Below are 15,669 nucleotides of genomic sequence, written 5' to 3'. Positions count from 1 at the left end.
ATAAATAAAAAATACTTCTATTTCATATATATAAAAATATTTAAAATAAATAAATTGTCTTTTAATATAATTTAAATTACACGACTGAGCTATTATTGCTACACTATTTAACAACACTTTTCTACGAAAGGGTCCACCTGCTTTGGAAGTCCATCTAGAACGCGCAATTGTGAGATGCAATTTTACAGCTCAACGAATTACAAACAACAATATCACAAGTTTTCTTCTATAACAAATATTTCCTTAGATCTTTTGCTTTTGGACCCCGAAGAAATACTACATAAAAATTAACAAATTCTATCTGAGATTCAGGTTGAAGTTCTATAAAATTCAGTCAGGATTTAGTTTAAAAGCTAGATGGCATCGGCTTCATATTGGCTACGGAACTCATCCTTCGCACTTTCATACCGGCGAGTTTTCTTTCGATATCCGCTAGACTCTGACCTCTGGTTTCCGGCACTACGGCTATAACGAACACCAGCCCGATTGCTACCACACCTCCGAAGATCCAGAAGGTGTAATGGAAACCGATCGCATTAGCTAACAGCAAGAATATCTTGGTTACTATAAAGGTGCACGTCCAATTAAAAGCTGTAGCTACGGATGCCGCCGGACCTCTGATTTTAGCCGGTAAAATTTCACCCATCATAAGCCACGGTACTGGTCCAAATCCAAGAGAGAATCCCAAAACGTAAACGATGAAACTGATCAGCGGCAAGAGACCAAACGGTTTCACATCGTAATGGATGGCATCTTTAAGGAAGAAGTATACTCCTAGGACACTTAACGATAGCACCATGGAAACGCTCGAGATGTAGAGAAGGATTTTGCGGCCCAATCTATCCACCAAAACGGCAGCGATGAATGTTGAAATGAAGTTGACGATTCCAACTATGGTGGTCGATATAGCTTCGTCCATATTGGATCCGGTTTCTTTAAAGATTTTGGTAGTGTTGAAAATAACAGCGTTAATGCCGCTAAATTGTTGGAAACCCATCAATCCTAGCATTATTCCCAAAAGTTTCAGGTTGTTCTTGGAAAACAATACGGTCACGCTAAACTTATCTTCGTCGGAATCTTCTTGGCTCTTTTTCAATTCGTAAAATTCTTTGTCGATATCAGAAGAAGGACCGCGTAACCATTTCAAAGCCTCTTTCGTTTCTTCCTCTTTACCCCTCGAAATTAGGAACCTAGGGGTCTCCCTTATCACCCAAAATACTATCACAAACGGTACTGAAAGAATGACTCCTACTAGTGCTAGTGCTTGCCATTCGTAAAATGTACCGAACAGGTAGCAAAGCAATATACCGATGTTGCCAAAGGCGGTCGGTAATAAACCTAAAGTACCGCGTACTTCCGGTTGAATTGTCTCCGCTAAATAAACAGGAAGTGTCAATGACAGTATGCCGACACTCAGTCCTGATAATACTCTACAAATGTATAGGTACACATAATCTTGTGCCAGGAAATTTGTTAGGAACGCGACCAAAAACATAATGTCCGTCAGCAAAATGGTCCATTTTCTTCCTAAGTTTTCTATCAAAGTACCACCAACCATTCCTCCAGCTAAACCACCCAGTGGCATCAAACTGGTAATCCACGATAACTGCAAACAAAATACAATCCCTCGTTAGTCAACGAGCGGTTTCCTTTCGGTTTTAAGACTTACTTTAGTGGCATCCAGATCAAAGTCCCTTTCCAATGATATGGCGGCGGGGGAGGTATAAGCTGAACAGTATCCGATTATCATGGAAACCCAAGAAACCGCGATCGCGGTTAACAACTGTAACAAAAAGAAATTTCTATTTAGCACTCAAATGTTCATTAAACTCGCGTGAATGGAAGCACCTGAGACCAAGTACATTTTTGTTTAGGTTCGTTATCCGGCAAAGAAAACGTTACGTGTGTATCAGCTCGAACTAACACTCTCATAGTTCTTAATTCACGCACTCACAGACGAGATATCGTTTATTAATAAGTAGCGATTCAGTAAATTGCCACGATGATTGATCAAGACAAATAAAATAACTATTTATTTAGTCATTTGTGGCCACAGTTTTATAACATTTCGTGTACCCCCTCTAGAGACTCTTCTTATTATTCGTCACACGAATCGTATTCGGTTGTCCTTATTGCCGTAAAATTTCCTGTAATAATGTCCATAACACCATTTAAGGACGATTTTATTATTTTATTGATGATTTACCGTCAATTTTCATTAATATTACTTGCACATACCCATCTATACTCGGCAAAAGCTTATACCCATCGTTCTGCATTATTCCAAGAAGTACGGCTCAAAATTTTTCTATCTCACGAATAAAATAATTAATTTGGTACGTTCTCAACTCACCTCTGAACTCAGAATTTTCACCCAATGTTTATTACAGTATAATTTTTAATAAATTTTGCTAGTTTCATGAAAATTTAGGAGAGGAAGAATAATAATAGCGAAAATAATCTTTCAGTTTCAGTCAAGCTCTGAAGAAGCCAACAGGATGATTGGCGAAACGTCAGCAAATTCGACTCAGCAAAAACCGACGCAGGAGCAATCCAGAAGTATTGTAAAAAGCCAAAATAATCCACCAAAATCTCGAAAACTGAACATCATATTTATATTTGTTAGCTTGAAATTTTGAATTCAAGAAATATGTACGTAATAAATATATCTTATATTTTCGAATTTTCTAATAAACGGACAAAAAGGAAACAACCTGTGTTTCCGTTTATGAGGGAAGCAAATAGCATAAATAATTACCAATGCCGTAATTATGAAATAAAAAACTTACGAAAGGCAAAAAATTTCTCAATTCAAGAAAAATGAAACATTGCAATGTCTCTAATGATAAAACGCTGTAACAAGAGTACTTTTATTTTTAAAAAATTAATAACATGCGCATACGCATTAAGCAAATGCATTTTTCTTCTTTGCTTTTGAAAAGTTGACTAGAGGTCGTATTAAATAATTACGTAATTATTTATTGCAATTCACTAAAAGTCAAAATTACGTCTATAACATACATTCTAACTATCCTGGAAGTGATTTATAATTCCCTACTTTAACAATCTTTTATCTTTGGAAAAAAACTTAAATGTGCTATGCAAATACAAGCTGATACTCTTATCTATCCCAGACTGCATTAATCTGTTTGCATTATTTATTTAGTTACATTTTTATTTCATCCAACAAGCAAAGGACCCTGACAAAGATATCCATTGCCAAAAGAAATGTGAACAGAACCACAATACGGCAAAAATTGTATCTAAAACAGGGTGAAACAAATTCATTGGAACGGAAAGGACTTTAGAGATTGAAGAAAAACGTTAAGGAAATCGTCAAAGCTGCGAGAAAATGAAGAAACGAAAAATATAATCACCTGGATTTTAATCTCGCCGAAGCTGATGTTTTTTCCCTTGGTCTCCTTCTGGAGTTCGACATCTTCGTCTATCTTCTTTTGGAGTGGTTCGATTTCAGGTATTGTCGTCTTTAGATTTTCCTGCATCCTTTTGGTGTTGCAAATTGTTGAATTTGATTGAAAATCTCCAAGAGACGATAGATTGGTTGCTGTTGTACACGTTGACATACACGGACTGTCTTGAGCTCGCAGCTTCTGGTGTTGTTGTCCATTCTGTAAACAAAAGATTTTTGATTAGGATATGACCTTAGGTCATGGAAAATATTTATTGAGTGCTATCCCGGAATCGCGTGGACAGATAACTTAATGGATTTGCGTCAATATTGTTTTCAACGTGACTTTCCTTACGAATTTAGATCGTGCTAAAGCCATATCGGGTCAGTTTCATCGCGTGGAACACACTTTGACCGAAAAAATTTTAAATCCTAGTATCGCCCAAAATTTTGTGTTTACGAACCTTTGGATTCGAACGAATTTTGCGGCGTCGAGCGGAGAGGGAGGACTTGTTTTCATGCAGCTTGAAGATTAAATTAATTTCTTTTTTCTCCTTATCCAGTTTTTATATTCGCTAAAGTGCAAAACTTTTGGGGTACAACGTTTGGAATTTTTTCTTAAATGAAAACAATATTTTCCTTTCAGGACATCTTTCAAGTTTAGAAGGAAATATGATTAATTGCAGAGGAATGAATTGTAATCGATTTTTTTAACTAGAAGTGCTTTTCTGATGCGTTAGATTGTACGAGCTGGTTTCCAATGTAATGCTAGACAAGTTCTACAAGGCTTTTTTACACTCGTTCTAAAAATATATTGTCCTACATGAATTCCCATTCGACTTACGCCAATATTTTTTTAGATCACTTTCGCTGATTTTTTAAAATTTAATCAAGAGCGTATTTACATGTTCTTAACAAGATTTTACTGCTTATTTCAAGCGCAAACTACCATATTATATTTAATGCTGCGCTACTTGTTTTATCAATTATTAAAAATGTAATCGCACAATTTCGCAAATAAGGTCAACCACATACTGTCGCTGTAATATCCAACTGACATCTCTTTACACAAGGTCTACTATTAAACGCAGTTGAAAATCGTCGCTGATGGTGTAAAACGATAGCAATTTTCTCTACGTGAAAGCGATTTATTCTCACGCTGTAAAGCAAAGATTTAAGCGAAACAAAAATAAATCTTCTATAGACGTTAATCAAAACAAGCTGTATTTTGTAGTGCAAACTTGCGTTGAAAACATTAGCAAAGCTTGAAAATGTGTAACGCATGATAGGGCATATTTGATTTTACAACAACCACATCGGATTTACCTCATTTTGGAATTATCTGGACTCGTTCTAGAATATTCCGATAATTTATCTACATATTTCGACTCGATTATGTTTTTTTTATATTTTCGGTGAAATTTATTTGTAAAATCATCGCATGTGAACGGTGGAATTTTGGAAAAATCAAGATTTTGCCGTATCGCGTGCAATCGATACAAGTTACTCCATCTGAATGGCAAACGCTTGTAATACACAGGCGCACGGGCCACAATCTACGTGTAGGCGCGTCAGCTGTTTGAAGAATATTCTAGAATACAAAATCGTGACTGTCATTGTTCCATCGTTTACGAATTTGGTGGAAAAAGTATCGGAAATTTCACTTTCTACGTGAAATGCCAGAGCTTATGAGTTTCGGTTTAAGGAGTCTGCAATGTATCGGCTCTAGTCGATCGTCTCGCCGCCAGAGAGCGCGTTATTTTTTGAAAAACAGAAAAAAATCTAGATCACATTTTTTTCCCAGCTTATCAATATCTTGAAAAATTTGTGCCACATTACTTAACGATTACTACCACCATGTAGTACGCTGCGAGTAAGCCAAATTAAGATTAAGTGTTGGTTTAATTAAATAAATATATATATATGTATGGGGATATATAAATTTTGCACTTACCCAATTTCTGGGGACCCATTGTTGTAAAATAGCGGTAGTCCAATCGGATGCCGAAGGGATACTGCTTTTAGAGCTTATAGGAACCCTGTAATATTGTCCTTTATCAGATTTGGTCATAATCACAGTTTTTTCATAAAAAGCGAACACTTATTTGAACTGAACAATAGAAAACAAATACGAAAAAGCCGGTTATTTGTTTATTTATAACGCGTCAACGATTTACGCGGCTATGTTTTAGGATACGACTGTATATAGCGGAATGGAGTAAGAATAAAGCGGCTTGCAGTTATATAGTATTTATACCTCTGCGCGGTGCCGAACAGCGTGTATTTCGGACTACCTATTTGGATCATTTATACAAAAAACTAATCCCCATCAATGCCTGTGGAACAAAAATTTCGGTACGTTCGTAGTAACGTATCAATAGATTTTAGTACAAATTGCCGGTAAAATAATTTTTTTAAAACTTGTCAATTTTAAACGCATCCTTAACGCAATAAAATTAATTTAATAGCCCTTAATACAGTCAGATAGACGCAATTCCACTAATAATCATTTCGTAAACAATTCATTTGCGAGGTAAAACTTTATTGCATCAACATTAATTTTGATTGACGCATTCGGGTTTACGATAGTCGTTTCGTTAAATAAAAAGGGCCAAAAGGACCCGACAAATACGTTTGGCCCATAAGGAGCACGTGACTTTCTTCTCGTAGACCATCATCGTGGTTCTTGCCCAACCGCGAGCTTTAAATAAACAATTTCTTACAGCACATAGATTTTAAATTAATTTAATTTAAACAACAAATATTATTTACAAGAGGTTAAAAATTGCCAGGGAGTTCGAAAACGGAACACAAAATCATTTGTACGTAACAGCATCACCGGCGAGTGGAATTTTCCATCAGTCTCTTTCGAAACATGATATGAGATGGCAGACACAGGATCGGACTTCGCGTGGATGTGACTCGACATAAATTGAAGTGATGCCAAAACTATGATTCGCTAAAAAATTAACGGATTTCGAGTCAAAATTAAATTTCTTAATTATATAGATTGCGGTTAGTAATAATTTGTTTTGAGTAAAATCAAAATCAATCAAAATTTTCAATCACACACGGAGGATATTGGCTCACTTTTCGATTATCCGAGATCATTTACATAAATAGGGATTGTACTTCTCCGCTACAAACTTTTTATTTTTGTAGGTTTGTATACGATTGTAAAAAGCAAAAATAGATTTTTTCAATACATAACTGATTTCGGCTGGGTAAAATTTTTCCCTTTAATTAGAATAAAAATTAGACCTCTTAGTTTTATAGGTAGCATTAAATAATAATTTATTATAAAGTAGACTCAAATTTTGTCCTTAGGAAACTAAGAATATTTGTGAGACCGAAAATTTCAAAACTTTCTAAGAAGAGGCCTTTTTTTACGAAAATTACACACTTACTGCATCACACGTTTATTTTATTTATTTATATTTCTCGTAATAATATTACCTTAAGACAATACCCATGCTAAGGAATTATGAATTCACTTTCATGATTTGGGTAGAGCAATTTCCTATAGTCATACAAAAGATGAGAGGTAAGATAAAACTTTGACAGACAAATTCCAGATAAAGTAACAACTGAAACGCAAGAGGAGATAAGCACCGAAAATATTTAACGCGCAAAGACGTTAAATAACATCGGAACAAATTAAAACCTACGGTTCTGATATTCCAGATAAATCCTTAAATCGGCGATAAAACGTTACAAATTCGCTCCTATGTAGTTTAATTGGAAATTTTCTACAAGCTCAATCGCGCTGATATAATATATATAAACCGTTAGTTTTTCACCACCGGTATGGTGTTGACATAATTCTCATGTCCGAAAAAAAAGGGTACGTGATTAAAAAATGAAAATAATTCGTTAAGGACTTTTCCAAAAAGATAATAAAGCGTCTTATCTGTTTAAATAAAACTTAACCCCGGAATTAAAATGTTAAGGCGAATCTTCAAATAATTACGTATCTGAGGACGTTTCATCCCTTAGATTTTTACAAATATGAGGGCGTTTAATGCGTTTAAACTCTCATGGCAACCAATTAGTCAACGACAGCAGACTCAATGACAATATAATAAAAACAAAAACATCGCGTTCGGTGTAATTACGGCAGGAAATTTATTTTTATGCGATACTCTTTCCATTTTGAAGTCAATTATTTTTATTAAACAGTTACTTCTGCAATGACATAGGATTTTACTTTGCAATTTAATAGCCGGTAAAAGTTGTTAGTATCAAGGTCCGCAGTTTTTTTTCTTAAAAAAAAAATAAAGAGAATAACATTTTTCTTCGATAAATTAGTTGCCTTGATTTCAAAAACATTTTTTTAGGCAGAACGCGGTAGAAATGTTTCCTGTTTTGAACGAATTTTTCCTATCTCGCTTACTGGCTGATGCAATACGTTGTCAGAGGCCGGACACAATATCGCGTCACAGCGACTCCGTTCTGTGAGAGGTGTGCCGACTGCTTGACCAATCAGGAACGTGCATTTGGCAAGCCCCTAAACGTCACGTAGCCTTCGGTCAAACAACAGTCCGTTTGATGATTTTTCATGCATGACAACAGCCTATTTCACCATAATTGTCTTCAATATGGTTTTATTAAATATTTGCGTCAACTTTTAATTGAAACCACCAAACAATCAAACATGTGTCGGCACACGTCCGTTAAACAATTTCCCTTGACCCCCAATTTCGTTTGTTTGAAAATGTAAACTTTGAAATTAAACGATTTAAACTTGTAAACACAGACGCTAGTCTGACGACAGTGACGTCAAGCACACACCTTCCTTTGACCGCTGATAGTCGTCGCGAAATCAGGTTCAGAATTCTGGTCTTCCTTTTTCTTTGTCTTGATGGAATTTACGTCTTAAGTATTAACTCGTGGTCGTTACCAAACAGTTTCGAACGAAGAATTATTTGCTCTTCGATTTACCATCTGACTGGAAATATTATAAAATAAAATTGATGTAGTATCGCGAAGAGCTATAATATTATGCTCCACACATATTAAATAGTCTCGGATGCTTTTTTTAACGCTTTCAATAAAATAAATTTAATTTAATTTGTTCGGAGAAGAGCAAGAGCAATATTTAATACAACTTTTCCGTAAATGTCTAGCAGTCTATGAAACCCGTATGAAATATAGGTAACTATGGTAACGACTAACGGCAGGTCAGGGATATAGGAGTTATAATTTCTCCATCTTATCAGAAAGTGAATTCTATCTAAAATAGAATGGCAACGGCCTGAGACAAATACGAAGCAAATTTTAGAACAGGAAAACACAGCTAGTAATGGGGATTATTGTCTTTCGCTTCGCCATTTGTTTGTATAAATGGAAAAATGGGGGTTGTTCTTGTTGTTTGAATACTTTATGCACCAACAATTATTAGCTATATTGATCCTAAATATACAAGAAACGTAAAAACCAAGAATTCTTGAATCAAGTCTGATAATAATAACATAAATTAATCGATAATATATACAGTGCGCCCAGTAGAAGGAGGGGATAGCACGAGGATATCGGAAACTAAAGGAGATACAGGGTCCGATAAATTAACAAAATTTTAAAGAATTTTACGAGAAACTTATATATATATATATATATATATATATATATATATATATATATATATATATATACTGTATAAATATATAAAAATATTGAGGCTAACTGGCAGTTGGTCAGTCTCACGTAGAGACTACAAGTCACTGGTGCATATTAAAACAAAAATCTTTAAAATGAGAAAATGCTTTTAATGATTGAACATTGTCCAAAAAATATCTAAAGAAGCATAAAAGATATAATAAAAATTTGGGATCGATTCAAAATCAAATTGAATGGGATTATAAAGCGTTGTATAAAGCTCTGCCCTGGATGTAGGTATTTCAACAGAAGAAAAAGTGAAAATGTGACAAATATAACGTATTACCCGCTCGACTTGGATGTAATATTTGTTTGGGGAATTATAGATGTTCCGCCTCCGGCAAAAACTCAAAATGATGGTTAGTTAAAGGACCATTATCGGATGTTTACAAATTCTTGTAAAGTGGTTGGTGCAACTATCATTCAAACGCGATCGAAAGGCTAGTAAGAAAAACCAGCCAATTGTAACCAACTGCCTCGTACTATAACGAAATTTAATGTAAGAAAAGTACAAAAAAATGGAGTGTGTATACAAATATGTTACGGCGTTGTTCGGATAGGTAGGTGCTCAAACAAATCAAAATAGCGCAACCATTACCAACGTTGCATAATTTTACATGCTAAACTCGTTTGACACCGACGTTTTTAAATGCGAATATGAAATACAGATGCTAATCAAGGCAACGGAAAAACACTGCCTGCCTACAATATATCGACGATGGTTATTAGCCAAAACGCATAACCTTATTCCACTATGAATTATTAATAACTTAATTTAAATGGTAATTCTTGATAAGATTCCTCTCCCATACCTTAAAAATGAATAAAACTAATAATCGAAATTTGCATTGTCAAAAAATAATGCTTTATTAACAAATAATTAACTCACAAGTTGTAATTATAAAATTGTGCACTTAAAACTCGAAGCAACAATATTAAAGAAAATTGTTCAAATATCCGCGTGGCGATAAAGAAAAAAATGAGGGACCTTGATGGCTTTATCTAAGATAGACGATAGATCATTTAAGGATAATACCTACGTAAATATGAGGAACTGTCCTTACCTAACCAAGAATATGATTAATAATTTCATGTTGTTATGGTTCATGATCAATTAATAATAATAGCATTTTTTTATTTATTTTCTAATTGCTAGCGATAATTTATTTAGCGGAAAGAGAAACTATTAGACTCGACAATAGAGTTTCTTTAAATATTTGACATTTTACTAGATGTTAAGTTTAAGTTAAACTTTCAGCAATTGTGGTTTTTGTTTGGTTTTGCATTAGTATCTAATGTGCATACCCTTGTTACGCCTATGGTGAGTATTAATACATACATTGAGAGGCCTTTAACGAAGTTTTCAAAAGGAACACTACTATCCTGTGTAGTTCCAATACTTTGCACCACCCACCAAACCATATCAGTACCAACTACTTAAAGGAACAAGTGGTTCCTTGATCGAATAAAAACTCAATATGGAATAACAATGCATTTGAATATTCCAGCCAAACAGTTTATCGCCAAATATCGCAATGGTTATTTTGATAATTATGCACGAACAATAAAATTATCATATCTACTTGGAAAGATGCTTAATTATAAACATAAATGCTTGTGCATAGACCAGACTCTTACGGTACTGTTTCTAGAATTTCATATCCATTTCTATCGACATGGATCGGTTACGCATCTCTTGTTTTCCAAGCTAAACGCCTTAAAGTTGTCGGACACTTACACAAGGTGGTCAAACAATATTAAATCAGATTTTTTCTGGTTAAAAGTACCTTTGAAAAAAAATGAAAATTTCAATTTAAATTTAACAACATAAACTAAATATAAAGTTTAGTCTTGTTTTTTTTTTTTAACTTTAGCAACAAGTAAATAAATAAATCTTGCTTATATATAATGGTCACCAATGATTATAAAAGGATGCTTATACCAATAATTCCGACTAATTACAGTTAAATTCGATTGTCATTCTTTAAATCACTGTGTATAATATGTAGAAAGAAGGTGGGTCTTTTCTTTTGAGTTTATTGTTTTGGTCACATGCTTACAATCATCTGTTTTTTTTAGATTTGTTTAATGTTATTCGTGTATACGAATAACGTAGATAGGTATATTATACGCTTTCAAATGTTTACTAACAATGAATGTAGGACATGCGCTCGTTATAAATTCAACCTTGTTTTAAACAATTGGCAACAGTTTGCACATTTTACACAAAATAAATCCTCTGCAGTGGCATTAGTTTTTGAAATGCTGCTAAAAAAAAAACGAGAATTTAACAGTAGCAAGCAATTGGTTGTAATTTTATTGGTGTTGAATTGTAAAATGCGCTTTTATACGACAATTTAAATGCTTTGCAATTAATTCGAGTTTTATTATGGCCACAACATTGATATTTTTTATTGTTAAGAAATTGCCTGTTATTTGACATTAATTTTTACGGGTGGGTAGATATAGAATAGAATGTTTAGCGACCATCACATTAAGGCTAAGTTAAAACAATACAAATTGAGTTGGGTGCACATCCGATGCCTCGATATTATTTTCCGAAAAAACAACTTCTTCATCGACTTAAAGTTTGAAATTTTTATCATTTATGCTAAGGGAATTTTTATCATTCCGTCGGAATTTTGTTGGTCAAAAAACCGTCCAACATAGGAAAAGCCAATCGGTATTAAAAATTCTTGGTATCATTTGTCCAACGCTCAGTGTGCGTTGGAAAATTCCTTTTGGTCGTCTATTGAATGTCAGCGTGTTAAAATTTTTTGCGTGGCAAAACCTATTAAAGTTACTCATGTGACTTCAATTATCATAAAACCCACTTTACGTCCATCAGCGCTTTAATGACGACCTGTATGTTTGTGTTACTAATAAGCGATACTTAAAGTAGTCAAAGCAGAGTCAAAAGATTATTATTTTTAGACAATTATTAAATTTATTTCTTTACAGGTAATTTCTTATTGAACGAGCACGTTTCTCTGGTTTTTTCTAGCCCGAGCAAGACAAGAATATTTCACGTGAAACGAACTAGTGAAATTTCACGTAGTATTGTGTAATATGACGGGTAATAACAATATCCGGACTCCATATTGTGACTCGATTTTGTGTACTCGACTGCAGACTTTGAAGTTTGACATTTGTTATTTCATTTCCTGAAATTGATTGTCGATAATTCATCAAACGTGTAAAATACCTAGTCGATTAAGATTAGAGACATTACTTATTAAAACTTATTGTTGTACGAAAAACAAAATTAGGATTTGACATTATCTACTGGTTTATAATTGAATTCCCTTTCATTTTTAAATTATTAACGTAAAAATAATGCCACTATCACAGAAATTCTAAAATACCAGATTTTGTTTAGCTTATAGCGATAGCGTAATGACACACAAAATAACGAAAACCGTTCCACGAAAATGATTGCTAATGACGTAGGAAACACACCTTCTATTTTTTACGATAAACATCTGACCATTTTACAATAACACACGAACTCGATATACCCGCAACTTGGATAAATTTAATAATACCCTAATATACAGGGCGAATCGAAAAGATGGGTAGACTTAATGAATGTTTTCGTAATTTTTATACTTAATAATCTTTTGTTATTGTGAATTATTACTATCAATTTTTTATTAATGGTCATTATTAATTTTGAATTTAGTAAATAATGGACAATATGTGAAAAGCTTCAATTGTTATCAATACGAAACAAGAGGGGAATAGGGTACAAGACAGTCCATTTTTCAACTAGTGTGAAGTTTCTATTTACAAAATTTACGTGAAAATAGTGATATCTAAAAAACCGCGAAATTTATAAATAAAAATGTTATTTTTTATCCAAAGCTTTGAAATGAGAAATGGTAAAAATGTAAAAATCAGATTTTCGACTCCTCCTGTTTACTATTAAATGATTTTTGACGTATACGCGATATTTTATACATTTTACACTGGTTATTTATATTCGCTATCGCCTTCATAGGTTACCACACCGTCGTTTATTAAGATTTAATTTGTTTTTTTAATGTGACATACTATATGCATATTTTATTGTAATTTACTTAATTTTACCCAGTTTACGGATTACTTATTCATGTAGAAAAATTTAATCAATTGAATTTGGACATTAGAATTTGTATTACATATTCGGCTTTAATAAGTACTCTATTTTACATTTAATTCATAATGCATATTTAAAATAGTATGTTAATTTCGTGTAATCAAAGCTTTATACTGATTGGACCGAAAACGGTACTACTAATATTAAATATTTACCGGATGGACATTCTTAATGTGGAAGGAGAATTTAATTTTCCATTAAAAATTAAAAAATTAAACTTTACTTAATTATAAATTAATTAATTAACGTAGTACGGGTCGGTATTCGTAAATACATATGTTCCAGGGAACTGCGCAATTGTTATTAGTTATACTGATTAGCAAGTTATATGATTAATTATTGTATCAAAAATTTTCAAATGTCTTAGCTTACAAAGTGTATTCAATTAAGTCGGCGCCATATCGGAAACAGTTTTATAAAAATATAAGTTTACTGCAAATAATTGCTACTAAAAAAAGTTGAGGAAAATTAAAAAAACGTTCGTCAGGTATTTAACATTTTTTTATAAACTTCTTAGTATCAGCATTATGTCTATCGATAAACACATTCCGTATAGTTGGTTCATAAAACCAAACATAAATAAGTGCACCATATGGTGCCAAATGGACAAGCTGTATATCTAGACCTTGACCATCAGACATAGGCTACGCATTCAGTCGCTGTGATCTTACCACACCACGCATGATTTGAATAAAATTTGATTTGCAAAACTTAGGAATACCATTTTCGATATATTAAGAAATTTTTGAATTTCGAGAGATCAAACAGAATTTCGTGTCAAATGAATACCACTACTACAGTTTGGAAAAAAAATTGCTGACGAAATGGTATATCGCTTACCTCATTATCAGCTGCATATCGTCGCCTTCATTTTAGAGCTTCTAAGATTTGTACGAAGAAAACTGGCAACTAATAAATACATACAAGATCCTGACGCCAAATGTGACGCACGATACTCGGCTGTAGGCCGAAGGAGATCGAAGCAAGCCCAAAAATCAATTTGTCGTGTAAATAAAATACGTAAAACTTTTGTTTTACGATGGTAAATATGTACACAAAAACTAATTATGAGGGTCTTTTCTATTTAATATTGCTGGTATTTAAAAATAGATTGCCTATAAAAATATAAATATCGCGGAGCGTTGCCTTAAACGCGATATTTCCTTTGGAGAAGTTCCAAGCTGCATTTTCACCGTACCTTACGTGGAATTTTCCATTGAAAACGGCGTCTATTTCGGGCTGGAAAAATCGATCGCTCTGCATCGTGATAATTACTAATAACATACCCTCGAATAAATGAGTGCTTCTAAACGTTATCGGAAACTATTATTGTGTGTTATAATTTTTCCGAAGCAAACATCGTCAAACATGAGCGCCCAGGATAGCAATAATGATTGCACGGAAGAATTCGAGATGAGTAATAATTATTTATTACCAACGAATTATTAAAATTAATTTCGTCCTTCTCACGGTACTAAACGGTTGGCTACCTGTACTTATTACTTTGTTTGCATCAGAAAAATGCACCACTTTTAGTTAATGGCAGCTTGGAGGAATTATTTTGATTAAACATTTAATAATTAAACCACAACTAAAGCTGGGTACACGTTCTCCTTAAATTAATAATGGTTGGCCAGGTAACAGTTTTTATTACAATCGGTCACCACAAATATCGTATCAATTAACTCTTTCCATGAAAAAATCATTTTTTAAAAAACTAATACTTCATCAAAGAACTAAATGAGATGACAATAATAATTACAAGAAACTGGATATGTTAAAATAATTTGTTGTTGAAAAGTACCTATTGTCTTTCCATATTTCAATGGTGTGGCATTCATGGCTGATAATTTCTCAATAAACTGCACTATTTTAATGAGGATATTTGTGGTTTTTGGTAAATATGTTTAAAATCATTGAGAATTTTAACATGATAACAAATTATTTTTGTTATTAAATTCGGCATTAAATGATGAAATAAAATTGAGGGTGTGAAATTTAACAATAGTAATAAAAACTGCTTTGAAAGTTACCATTTTTGTAACTAAATTTTGAACACCCTGGATAAAATAAGAAAAAATATTTATTATAACAGTATTATTAGACTCATAGCACACTATTTAGCTGGAACAAATCAGATGCAATATTAATTATATAATTTATTTGGAAAGTTGCCAATAATAAATAGTGTTTTCATTTGCTATTTACTATTATTACTATTAGTAAAGTTTATAGACTTGGGATCCCAATTTTTGTATTAAAATAACCATAACAATAAAAAATGACTAAGTTATTTGACATACAATTGACAACCATTCATTTCCAAACTCACAACAATCGATAATAATATCTTTTCTATAGTGATCGATTTTCTTTGGGCTATGTTTTACAAAGTAACACTTTTTTAAGACGCTAAATACAATCGAATTATAAAAATTACTTTCTATGATCTTTTAAATGAAATATT

General features: G+C 33.0%; 1 protein-coding gene across 5 annotated transcripts; it reads right to left on the bottom strand.

Moving 5' to 3' along the window:
- Window position 1: 1 nt before the first annotated feature.
- LOC132695863 (facilitated trehalose transporter Tret1-like) lies at window positions 2–14,115 on the bottom strand. 5 transcript variants are annotated; one of them, XM_060660407.1, is made up of 5 exons: window positions 14,043–14,115; window positions 5,364–5,448; window positions 3,378–3,629; window positions 1,670–1,783; window positions 2–1,606 (listed from the first exon to the last, which is right to left on the bottom strand). In XM_060660407.1, exons 1-5 carry the CDS (start codon window positions 14,057–14,059, stop codon window positions 347–349), a joined length of 1,728 nt encoding a protein of 575 aa, XP_060516390.1. In that variant the 5' UTR covers window positions 14,060–14,115; the 3' UTR covers window positions 2–346. The 5 variants fall into 5 exon arrangements, with proteins under 5 accessions (XP_060516390.1, XP_060516388.1, XP_060516389.1 ...); XM_060660405.1 differs by lacking the exon at window positions 14,043–14,115 and adding an exon at window positions 10,404–10,501; XM_060660406.1 differs by lacking the exon at window positions 14,043–14,115 and having other exon boundaries at window positions 5,364–5,640.
- Window positions 14,116–15,669: the final 1,554 nt, after the last annotated feature.

The sequence above is a fragment of the Cylas formicarius genome, unplaced genomic scaffold, assembly GCF_029955315.1.
Source record: "Cylas formicarius isolate icCylForm1 unplaced genomic scaffold, icCylForm1.1 PGA_scaffold_12__32_contigs__length_19106922, whole genome shotgun sequence".
Classification (NCBI taxonomy): domain Eukaryota; kingdom Metazoa; phylum Arthropoda; class Insecta; order Coleoptera; family Brentidae; genus Cylas; species Cylas formicarius.
Note: the sequence above shows the minus strand (reverse complement) of the source record. Positions and strands in the feature narration are given on the sequence as shown.